At 41.8% G+C, this 12,540-nt stretch overlaps 1 protein-coding gene across 3 annotated transcripts in view; it reads right to left on the bottom strand.

The window, feature by feature from the left end:
- ATRN (attractin) overlaps positions 1-12,540 on the bottom strand; it is a 178,122-nt gene that overhangs the window by 9,996 nt on the left and 155,586 nt on the right. For 2 of the 3 annotated variants that reach the window (XM_023626201.2, XM_023626203.2), the window contains exons 26-27: positions 5,145-5,223; positions 1,542-1,649 (exon numbers count right to left, since the gene is read on the bottom strand). In XM_023626201.2, the coding sequence (XP_023481969.2) occupies positions 1,542-1,649; positions 5,145-5,223 (187 nt within the window). Of the gene's footprint in view, positions 1-1,541; positions 1,650-5,144; positions 5,224-10,789; positions 11,085-12,540 lie in introns of those variants that run through there. The other variant, XM_023626202.2, reaches the window with a different exon arrangement.

Raw genomic sequence — 12,540 nt, forward strand, 5'->3', positions numbered from 1 at the left:
GGGTCATACGGTAATTCTGTTTTTATTTTTTTGAGGAAGAGCAATACTGTTTTCCACAGAGGCTGCATCATTTTTACATTCCCACTAACAGTGCACAAGGGTTCCAATTTCTCCACATTGTAGTGATCTTTTTTTGCTCTGGCTGATTTTAAGATGCTCTTTGAGTTCTACAGTTTCACTATGATAAATCCAACTATACTTTTCTTTCACTCCTGCCTTCCCTCTGCTTTCTTTCTTAATCCTGTTTGTGATATGTTTTGCTTCTGGAACCTGTATATTCATGTCTTCCATCAGTTTGGAAAATTCTCAGCTACTATCTCTTTGAATATTGCCTCTCCTCCATTCATTTGTTCTTGGACTCCAATAGCACATACGTTAGGTCGTCTCATTCTATCCTCCATATTTTTATTATGTCATATTTTCCATCTCCTTGTCTCTCTGTTCTGCATTCTGTTTAATTTCTTCAGATTCATCTTCCAGTTCAAAAGTTCTCTCCTCACTTGTGTCTGATGTGCTGTTTAACATGCAAACTAAGTTATTTTAAAATTTTAAACTACTATATTTTCAATTTGTAACAGTTCCATTTTGTTCTTTTTCAGATCTGCTTGGCCATTCTTGACTGTCATGGCTTCCTCATCATTACGATTTTGTCTTTTATTTCTTTAAAAATTTCATAGATAGCTATATTATATTCTTTAGATGTCAATTCTAACACTTAAGTCCTGTCTAAATCTACCATCTGTTGTTTCTGCTAACTCTTATTCACAGTGGCTTGTCTCTTCTTGTCCTTGATGATCTCTGTTGCTTAATCATCATCTGTGGGAATCCTAGAGAGTTGAATAGGGGATGTTTTCCCTACAGAGAGAATAAGCATCTACTTTAGCTAGGAGATGTGGTATATTACCAATCTGGAACCACTTTAGATCACTCAAGTTCTGATTTTGGCTCATGGTTTGTTCTTTTTTGGAGGAGGGAAAGGACAGTGGTCCCTGGAAATTGTGCCTACTTCCTGTGAGCTCAGTAATGCTTTAATAAGTATGTTTTATACAAGAAATACAGCTGTCCCCAGAGTATCTGAAATATTTCACCATTTTGTTAGAAGAGAAAGTCTTTTCACTTTCTTCATCATTTTGCAGTGGGGGAGGGGGTCAGAGATATTTATTTTCCACAGAATTTGCAGTAAATTATTATTTTGCCCCTTTAAAAAAAATCCCATACAATATTATAAAGAACAATGCTTCAATTTAGCTATTTTCAAACACAAGTTTTAAAGTACTATGCCACAGGATCCTCACAAGAATATCAGACAATTTACATTTTAAAACCCCTTGAACACGAGACTCTTTAACAACATGAATTAAAGACTGGAAAATGAAAGCAAAAGAATACCTAGCAACTTCAGTGTGTTGGCTTATTGTTACAAAGAGAGAGAGGAAAACAACAGGCAGGAGAATAAGGCTCTTACTCTCTTTGGTTTCCCAGACTTAGAAGCATGAGTTTTGACAAGTTAAGTTATAGGAACTTTTAAATCACATTCTCACCTTTATACTCCCCCCAATAAGATCAGGAGGCTCTTCATCTGTTTCCAAGGCAACGTTTACAGAGGCAAAGGGACGGCTGGCCATCTGCTGCATCTCTCGAAGAAGTTGCTGATGAGTAACACAGCAAGCATTAATGCAATGAGTACTGGGGAGATTTTATTAGAGAATACTACATATTAAAAATATATTATCCTTCCTGACTCAAACAAATCAAGTCCAAGATGATTTTTTTCTTTTTGAGGAAGATTAGCCCTGAGCTAACATCCATGCCCATCTTTGTCTACTTTATATGTGGGATGGCTGTCACAGCATGGCTTGACAAGTAGTGTGTAGGTCCGCATGTGGAATCTGAACTGGCAAACCCCAGGCTGCCAAAGTGGAATGTGCAAACTTAACTGCTGTGCCACTGGGCCAGCTCCCAAAATGATATTTTTGAGACAGTTGGGGAAAAATGGACATGGACCAGGTATTAGATAACATTATGACTTAATGAATTTTGTTAGATGTGATGACAGTATTGTCGTTTTATTAAAGAAAAAGTCCTTGTGTGTTAGAGATTCATACTAAAGTACTGACGGATATAATGCTATGATGCCTGCTTGATAAATACATAAAATAAATGATCTAGCCCTATCTCCTCATATTTTTATTACTAGATTAAAGCCAGGTTTTCTTTCTTCCTGCTAAAACTTGAACCAAATATTTACACAGCAACCAAAACCCATCCCTCATTACAGAATAGAAAGAAACTGAAAGAGCTCTTTATTCAAAGAGGTGGTACAAGCTAAAAACATACACAAGCGTGAAGTTTTGCAAAGCAGAGGCACAGGCAGGGGCTCTGGATTAGGCAGGTTTGGATGTGACTCCCTGTTCCAATTCTCTCCAGCTGTGTGAGCTTAAAACAGGTGTTTGGAGTCTCTGGGCTTCAATTCTCTTCTCTCTGAAATGGGCTTTTAATCCCATAAGGGTATCAGTAGGATCAAATGAGGTACTTTAACCAGCACAGTGCCTAGCACATAGTGGGTGGTCAATGAGATATCACTGAGGATATCAGAGATCTGGGCATGTGGTTGAAGCTGTGAGGTCATGCCGCAGACGACAACCAGGCCTCACTTCAAACCACTCCCTTGGAACTACTGTAGGAGCCAGAATCTTGGGATGGATAGATCATGGCTCTGTTTCAGAAGGGCGTTTTTATGTTAAACATTTTCTTTAAAATAACAATAATAAAATTCCTACATCTCCTAAAGTTGTTGGTCCATTTACTCAACAAATATACGCAGCAACCCGACTCTGGGTTCTGTGCTATTCTAAGTGCTGGAGTCACAGTAAGAGAGTGTCTACCCACTTCAGTTTCCATTCCAGCTCCTTTATGAAGAGTGCCGGAGATAACGTGAGTAAAAACACTTAAAACAGGGCCTGGTACACAGCAAGGACTGAAGTGTGTCAGCTGCTATTATTTTTGTTATAAATAAAATCAAATCATTCCTTCCGAACTTCTGAGAGGAAATAAATCATGACTAACATTTTAGAAATGCTACATTTACAAATGTTTAGGGTCACAGTTACAGAGAATTTCTAATTCACGAGGGTAAAAGCTTGGTTTATGGGCTGATCAACTGCGTAATAAACATACTTTTTTTTAAAGCTTTTTTCTACAAGATATTCACTTCCTCCTTATTTTCTTTCATGTGTGTTGCAAATAATTTCCAGTTGGTTGTCTTCTGTGTTATTCATTTATTTATTTTTGAAATACTTAAGTATTAATTTTTATGCAGGCAAATCTCTACTATATCGTGTTTCACTAACTTTATCTGAAAATAATAACATCTCCTTTTCAATGGTAACAAAACGTCTATTTCTCTTTCTCTTAGTACACAGTCTAGAATACAGAACAAAACTGACCATGGGGACTACATGATGATTAGGAACACAGCCTGAAATGGGAGAAGTCCCAAGTGTAATGGCCAGTTGAGCTTCTTAGTAACTGTGTGATGATGGGTAAATAACATTGCCACTCTGAACCTCAGTTCCTTCACATGTAAAACAGGGCTAGTGTCAGTAACTCTTTCATAGGGTTGTTGTGAGGATTAAAACAGTTAATGTATACAAAAACGGTTAGAACAGTGCCTGGAATTTAGAGATGCTCATGTCAGCTCTTGTTACAACTGACTTGTCTGGATTTCTTTCTTTTATTTTTTTTTTGCTGAGGAAGATTAGCTCTGACCTAACATCTGTTGCCAATCTTCCCCTTTTTTTTGCTTAAGGAAGATTAGCCCTGAGCTAACATCTGTGCTAATCTTCCTCTATTTCATATGTGGGTTGTGGTCACAGCATGGCTGACAAGTGCTTTAGGTCTATGCCTGGGATCCAAACTCGTGAACCTGGGCTGCCAAAACTGAGTGCGCCAAACTTAACCACTAGGCCACGGGGCCAGCCCTGACTTGTCTGGATTTTATTGGTACATCCTCTAGTGTTTTCTCATCACAAGTGATGCTGGTTATCTAGTTGTTCTTCATAGTGTTAAGGAGGTATTATTTTTGAGTTTACTAAGAGTTTGTTATTAAATTAGGAATGGTGTTGAATTTCAATAAATGACTAAATGATTACTTGGTCACTACTAAAAATTTAGGTTCTATGTTTTAGCCACTGATAAAACATATTTGAATATGCGATCCCCCGAATTTTTAAAATAATAATAAAGAGGATGCAACATTACCTCTATGATAACATCCCCTTTACCTGGGTCAGAAAAGGTGTCATGGCCCCAAGGAAGAGGCCCATATCCTGGAGTGTATCTTAACTCCATTACAGACACTATGTTCTGTGAAAAGTGCTGAGTGCTTGTGAGTTTTGATTTTAGATATTCCTTTTCTCTTCTAAATCTTGTCCATAGATCAATTTTATATAGAAAAAGGCATAAGTTGACAGAGAAAACCAAGGACTGCATGTAAGTCTAGATCTTTGTGCATTTCTATTAGCAACCATGAAACAGACATGACGACTAAAAGGCAAAGTAATAACAAGCAAAAGTTGCAATAAACAAAGTTGTTATGTTGTGATTTTTACCCAAGTTTAGGTTTTAACCAAGGTTTGTCAATTGTAAATATCTGCTTGACGTATTAATATTACTTTTGGAATGGAGCTCTGGAAACAAATCGAGACCAATTAAAAAATAAAACTCAAGCAAAAACAGACACACATTTATCTTTCCTTGAAAAATGAGAAATTTTCGAGATGCTTAAATGGCTGGTTTCAACTCTTATTCTCATGAAAGGCTCTTGTGAATGCCTAACTACTGAGCCCTCAGGTCTCCAGCCTAAGCTGAGGACCAGGTTCTGGCAGGAAGGATAAAATTAGCATCTATGAGTCAATACTAGAGTTTCCCTTTAGAAAGTTAAAACCATGTGGTGCAGAATTAATTACACTTTAGAAGCACTAATGGAAGTCTACTGGCCATATTCTGCAGAAAGGGCAGCATTATTCTCACTGTGCATATGTCTACCAATTATCACTAAATAGCTAACACTGACTTGCTTAAGAGAAATAGAAAGGAAAGAAGCTCTTACAGGGATTCATCAGTCTTCATCCACTGAAGCTTACCTCTCTACGCCTGGAGGCCCAACAACTTTGTTTGATCTTCCAAACCACAGCAGCCACCAGGAGCAAAGAGAGGAAACAACTGTGAGAAAGGAAAGTAGGGAGTTATTATCCCAGCCCCCAGAATCAGCACCACTGTCATCCACAGCTCAGGCCAGGCAGAGAAACAGTCCCCCAAAGACCAACTCCAGGCTCCTTTCTGGTAAGTCATCATAACCACGTCCTGGTCATAGGAATCAAAGTATGAGAAGACTTTGATAAGCTGAGCTACCTGACTTGAGCTCTAGACTGTATTGTCCCTGTAAGGTGCTGGGAGAGAGCCCGGACCTCCCACTGGACCTTTACCAGAATGGCCCATCATAGCTTATCCTAAGTAAGAAAAACAATTCTAAGATATTTATGACAAATATCAACCATGCTGTTTAAACAAATCAGCAAACATTCACTGGTAAAGTCTGAAAAAATGAGAAAAGTTAATTATTAAAGTAACAATTAGCTTTTGGTAAAGTGGAGGTAAACATAGAAGAAATAAATTTGTGTAACAGTATATATTCAATTATATTTTTATAAAGTAAATACCCATTTTTTATAAAATAAAAAGATCAAACTCAAGCCAATGACTTTCTTTTTCTTTTTTCTTTTTTTTGCTGAGGAAGTTTCAGCCTGAGCTAACATTTTTTGCCAATTTTCCTCTTTTTGTACGTGAGCCACTGCTACAGCATGGCCACTGATAGACGAGTGGTGTAGGTCTGTGCCCAGGAACTGAACCTGGGCCACTGAAGCAGAGTGCACCAAACTTAACCACTAGGCCACCAGGGCTGGACTGCCAATGACTTTCTTAAAAGTATTAGGAGAGAAAAACCCACAGTGATCTTGTAACTGCAAATGATTTCAACATTCTCTCATCTGTAAACCAGGCACTGAATGTTTTGAAAAGCTACTGTGACAGTAAAGAAAATGACTGGTTTCTGGTTAAAGGAAGAATGAGCCCAACAAATAAACCTCTTAGATAACTGCTTAAGTAAATTTAAAACTGGCAATGTCACTCAAGTTGTAAAAGGGGCTTGCTACAGAGTATGGTTCTATCATGTTACATGCAGACACGAGGCTCTTGGCCCCATGCCATCAGGTACCCTCTTGCTGAGCTGTCTGCATTTTGTAGGATGGCGCTGGCTTCACGAACACTGGCCTGAGTACACCCAAGTGCTGACTTGGAGGCTGGCCTCCCAAGCTGGCTGGAGAAAGGCAGTAAGACGCTAGGATGACTGAACTTCTGCCCTTTCACAAATAGAAACCTCAAGGCTCCCACAGCCCACAACTTCCCCAAGATGCACAAGAGTGCAGACTCTCCAATGGGTTCCCTGACAAGAGAGAAGGGGGCCCCCAGGGTCAGCACTCAGGGGACAGCCCTCAGTTCCTATCCTCCTGGGCCTGACGCTGCCGGTCCTTCCTCCTCCCTGACAGTCTCTATTTTTATCAATACTTTATTGGGCCGGGTCCTGTTCTAGGCTCATGGAACACACTGACAAACCGAACAAAAGAACAGCGTTCCTATGGAGTTTACATCTCAGCAGGTGGAGACAAACAGTAAACAACATAAACAAGCAAATTATAGAGCATGTCAAAAGGTAGTAAATGCTACAGAAATAAAAAGATGATAAAGCTAAGGAGTTCAGGAGTGCCAGAGGCACTCTAAAGCAGAATGGTCAGAGTGGGTGGGCCCTACTTCTGGAGAAGGTGACATCTGAGCAAAGGCTTGGATGAGGTGTGGGAGGCAGCTCCACGGGTCTGCAGAAACACCCCTGGGGCACCGACGTGGGCTAGTGCAAAGCCCGAAGCAAGGACATGCCTAGGATTGCTTGAGAATCTCAGGAGGTCAGGGTGGCTGGAGTTGGGGGAGTACGCCAGGGATAAAGGCAAAGAGGTATGAGGAGGGCAGATCATGAAGGGCTCTGCGGGCATTATAAGGGCGTTGGATTTTACTGAGTGAGATGAGGAGCCAGCGCAGGTTTTTGAGCAGAGAAGTGTCATGATTTAACACATGCTGTGGAGACCTTTAGGGTAGCAATGGCAGACACGGGGAGACCAGCAGTCCAGGTGAGAGATGATGGTGGCTCAGACCAGGGTGGTGGCAGCAGTCGTGTGAAAAGCACTTTGGACTCTGGACATAATCTGAAGGTCGAGACAACTGGATTTCCTGATGGCTGGATGTAGAGTATGGAAGAAAGAGAAAAGTCAGGGTTTTTGGCCTGAGGGACCTACCAACAACCTAGACAAGGAAGGCTCTGGGTGGAGTAGGTGCAAGACAGCAAGTCAGTTCAGTTTTAGACATGCTGAGTTCTGAGATAGCTACTAGACAGCCAAGGGGAGATGTCATGGGCAGACATACAAGGCTGGAGGCTGGGGGCTGGGGGCCAGGTCTGGGCTGGAGATGGCATTTGGGAGTCATCAGTGTATATATGGTATTTGAAGTAATCAATCCAGATGAGGTCACCAAGGGAGTGAATACAAACAGAGAAGGATGTTCTGGGGGGCAACCCAACATTGAGAAACTGGGGAGAACAGGAAGAAGCAGTAAAGGAGTCTGAGAAGAGTAACCTCAGTATTTCTTGGTTTCCATGCATAATCCTGCGTTTTGTTATTTTTATTCTAATAGATAAAGACAAGGAAACAGTAAATCCACATGGAAGGACATGAAGCAAATGAGAACAGCTTTTAAGATAGTTAAGATATTGCTGATGTAGCTGACTAGAGAGCTGGCCTCAGAGGCGAGGACCCTGGTGTCACTCAGAGGCCTCTCTTGGGACTACCCTCAATACAGAGCTGTAACACAGTGCAGCTCAGGTCTGTGCCCCTGTTCCCCCCAGGCCTAGGTGGGACTTCTGTCTTCAGTGCAGACCTATTGAAAAAACCAACAACCCAGGTCCTTCCACCTGTTACAGCTTTTCTAATAAGTGACACAGACAGCATACCACCACACAGTGATTGTCCCTCAAAGCTGATATATGCATATTTTTCCCAGGATAATGTAACAATGAAGAATTTACTAGTTATTTCAAAAAAGGTACCACTCGCCGATACCCCTCCCTTCTTTCTTTTCCTACCACTAATTTGGGTATAGGTGGGACTGTGACTCAGTGTTCACCCTACTGTAGTCCCTCTTATCAACAGTTTTCTGTATTTTTCAATACAAATGTAATTTAAAGAAACATTGTATCATGGAAGTTCTCAAACACTTGAAATATAGAGAACATCTAGCGAATCCCTATATGTCTATTACTTAGCCTTAACAATTATTAACTTTTTGCCAATGTCATTCAAAGATCTTTTTTTTTTAAAAGATTTTTCCTTTTTCTCCCCAAAGCCCCCGACACGCAGCTGTGTATTTTTAGTTGTGGGTCCTTCTAGCTGTGGCATGTGGGACACCGCCTCAGAATGGCTTGATGAGTGGTGCCATGTCCGCGCCCAGGATTTGAACCGGTGAAACCCCGGGCCACCGAAGTGGAGTGTGCGAACCCAACCACTTGGCCATCAGGCCGGCCCCCAAAGATCATTCTTAAGAAGTGTATTTCAACACTAGGACACTGATCCCAGGCTCTCTCATTTCCTGTTGGCTCTGTACCTAAGGAGAAAACAAGAGTCCTTTGGCTTTTTTGTCCTAAACCTGCCCCTGCTTATCAGAGGCTTGCACTCTTCTGAGATTATTCTCAAAAACTCATGCCTTGATTCTAGGTCTTTCTTTCCATATTTCGTATATGTCTTTTGAAAACCCACAATGTGTTTGAGAGCTCAGTATTTGGGGACATCTGTCTGTTTCTCATCAGCTTAACTGTAATTGTGCAGCCAGAATGATATTTTTGAGAATGCCCTGAACTTTCCTTCCAGAGGGCAAGGCCATTAAATAATGGTTATCTTTTCCTGCACATACAAGTCTAGCCTTCCTAAAACTATGTAAAAACCGGCTGACCTTCCAGCCAGCCTGAACACAGAAACACCACTGCTGCTTTTCAAGTTCCTGTGATTTGCACTTCACCATTCTGGTCAGAATTAGATCCAGAGTGACAGGACCTCATATCACTTCTATCTTCTGGAAAGTGAAATGGTCAACAAGCCATGGATTTGTCAAAACGTCTGTTGCCAATCTGGCCAGAGTCTTAGCAGAAATTCAGATAATTAAGTTTTACAAAAACATTATATCTTGACTACATCAGGAACTCCCATTACATTCCCTCCTTTTGGCAGGTGGCCTGACATCACCTGTTTCTCCTTTTTACCCTCACTCACTTGCTGCCCTCTCAGGCACCTCTAACTCCAGCCACACAGATTTGCACAGTGTTAGTCTGTCTCTCCTCTTCCTAATAAATCATCACCCTGACCACACTAGCACATCACTCCCAGATGCAAAGCCCTTTCACATACATTGCCTCATTTGATTCTCAGATACACAAGGCTCCTACTGGAATCTGGAGAAGCATCTCATTAAGACACAAAGAAAGCTTAACGGATTTGTCAGGAGCTAGAGTTTACTTCCCATGCCTGAGTCTACAAGTACTTTTTCTAACTCACTTCATACTGATTTTCTCATTTGAACCATTAGGCCCACCCCTGCAACTCTAATTCTCTTTTCCATACTATAGGAGCGATTTTTCAGAGTGCTTAGGATTATCTGGATACCTTTCCACCTCCCCTTACATGTTTCATGTAAATCTTTCGGGATCTGGTTAACTTGCTCTGGGAAAATATTTTCTTCCCTATGCTCATGAAAAGGACACTATTCTCAGCTAAAGGGTCACCATTCCTAATTCTTAAATATAATCCAGAAAAATCAAAGTTCTGGATTCTTTTCCAAAGGTTCTACCTTCCAAAGGGAGAAGTGATAAAAAGACCATCAGTCCTCATTTACTACACAAGATTCCATGGTCCCTGAAGATGTTCCCCAACCAATTCTGATGATGTTGTTCAGTCTTCCACCAATCGGCAGCAGTGACTAATCCTCACTAGGTTGGTACTTGGCAGCAGGGTCATCTCATTCCATGTTCCAAGAATATAACACACCCGCTAATTGGAGCTACTGTGTTAGCATATGGCCTTTGCATCCCCTTAAGAGTGAGACATCAAACAGCACCACTAGCTTTTTTCCCTCAGAGACGCTGGTGCCTATGGTTATGACTGCACTTCTCCTGAAGGTCTAGTTTACTTTCCAATCAAAGTAATTGAGTAAATATATTATTTGAGCATGGCTACGTGCTGGATGCTGCCGATGTGTGTATATACAGGGGAGAACAAGAGACCGTGTCCCTGCTCTCTCGAAGCCCACAGTCTAACTGTGGACAAAGATAGTAAGCAAGTAAAAAACTGTGGTAAGTACCCTGATGAAAAATAACACGGTTCCATGGGAAAGATCAAGGGAGACAGCTTCATTTGGATGTGCCTGGACAGAATCTTGGGAGAAGAAATCCTGTGCCAAGATTTGAAGGCATAATAAAAAAATATATATTTGGTCTTTGTCCCGAGTTCCCGGCACAGAGCTCCTAAAACCCTTGAAATTTCCTAACTGATAGGAGTGTCTCCCCGCCTTTTTTATACAAACATTCATAAGAGCTTTATTTGTAACAGTCAAAAAGAAACAAACCAAATGTCCATCAAGAGGTGGATAAACAAATTTTGGTTTATTTTTACATAGAATAGTGTTGCTTTGAGTGCTGTCAAGTCAATTCCAACTTCTTGCGACCCTGTGGACAGCAGAAGGAACCCTGGCCGGTCTTTTTGCTCTGTCCTCTCACCTTCCAGCACTATATCAGACAGTGCTCCACTGGTATTCACAGGGTTTTCATGGCCAAAATTTTTGAAAGTGGGTGGCCGGGTCCTTCTTCCTAGTCTTCTTCCTGTCTTAGTCTGGAAGCTCTGCTGAAACTTGTCCATCATGGGTGACCCTGCTGCTATCTGAAACACCGGTGGCAGAGCTTTCAGCATCATAGCAACATTTTCCTGTCTCCCGAAAAACCAACCATGTGCTTAGGAGGTTAGACCATTTAGCCCCCCATCACTCCCAACCTGAAGGGAGGAGAGAGGGGCTGGACATGGAGTTCAATCACCAATGGCCAGCAATTTCATCAATCATACCTATGTAATGAAACCTTCAAAAAACATGGAACAATGAGGTTTTGGGGAGCTTGTCGGTTGGTGAACACACTGATGTGTGGGAGGGTGCCCTGCCCAGAAACGGCATGGAAGCTCTGTGCTCTCCCCCTACACCCATGTCTTACCCCATACATGTCTTCCATTTGGCTGTTCCTGGGTTGTACTCTTTATAATAAAACTGTAATTTTAAGGATATGCCTTCTTGAGTTTTGTGAGTCATTCTAGCAAACTGTCAAATCTTTTAGTTGGCCAGGCAGAAGTGTGAGCAGCCTGGGGACTCATTTGTGGTTGACATCTGCAGTGGGGGCAGTCTAGTCTGACTGAGCCCTTAACCTCTGGGGTCTGTGCTTACTCCAGGTGGTTAGTGTCAGAACTGAACTGAATTGTAGGACACCCAGTTGGTGTCAGAGAATTGGTTGTTGTTTGGAAAAACCAACCAATGGGTAAAAGTATACAGGTGAAGTGAGGGAGAAGAGTGTTCCAGAAAGAAGGAAAAGCATGTGCAAATGCTGTGAGGTGGGAGAGAGCTTGGTGCTTCTGAAGAAACTGAAGGAGGTTCATGTAGTAGAAATGCAGAGGAGAGCAGCATAAGATGAATATAGAGAGGTGAGCCAGAGGCCAGTCCACGCAGAACTTGGTCTTCATTTGATACAACATGAAGCCACTGAATATGGATAAGTGGATAGACACAAACTAATTCATGATTTTAAAGGTCTCCTCTGGACTTTTTGTGGGTTGTAGAGGGCCAAAGTCAATTGAAATCATCCTGGCAAGACTGTGATGGTTAGGGCTGGGATGGGGAGTTCAGGTGGAGCAGATCTCCACCTCATGTTCGATAGCTCTAACTGCTGGGACGCAGTGAGGGAGTGCCTACTGGGTGTGAAAGGGAGAGAAGTGACTTGGAACTGGCAGCACGATGTTGCTAATCAGCGATGTGGGGAAGGCTGGGGAGAAAGGGCATATTATACTGAGGGGATGGCAGACTGAGAAGATGGCCAGGATCAAGCTCTGGAAGAATATCAACAGTGAGAGGTTGAACAGAAAAGGTCATTCAGCAAGGGAGACCAAGAAGGAGTGGCCTCAGGGCGGCAGGGGTCACAGAAGGCAAGAAGAGTCTCACTGGCAGCGTGGTCCGTTGGTTGATACTGTCAAGAAGTCAAAAAGATGAAAACTGAAAAGTATTTTTTGGATTTGGCAATAGAGCTGTGCTAGCTGCCCTCAACAACAAAAAAAATTTAGATGGGGTGTGGGGATGGAA

This window comes from Equus caballus, chromosome 22, assembly GCF_041296265.1.
Source record: "Equus caballus isolate H_3958 breed thoroughbred chromosome 22, TB-T2T, whole genome shotgun sequence".
Classification (NCBI taxonomy): Eukaryota; Metazoa; Chordata; class Mammalia; order Perissodactyla; family Equidae; genus Equus; species Equus caballus.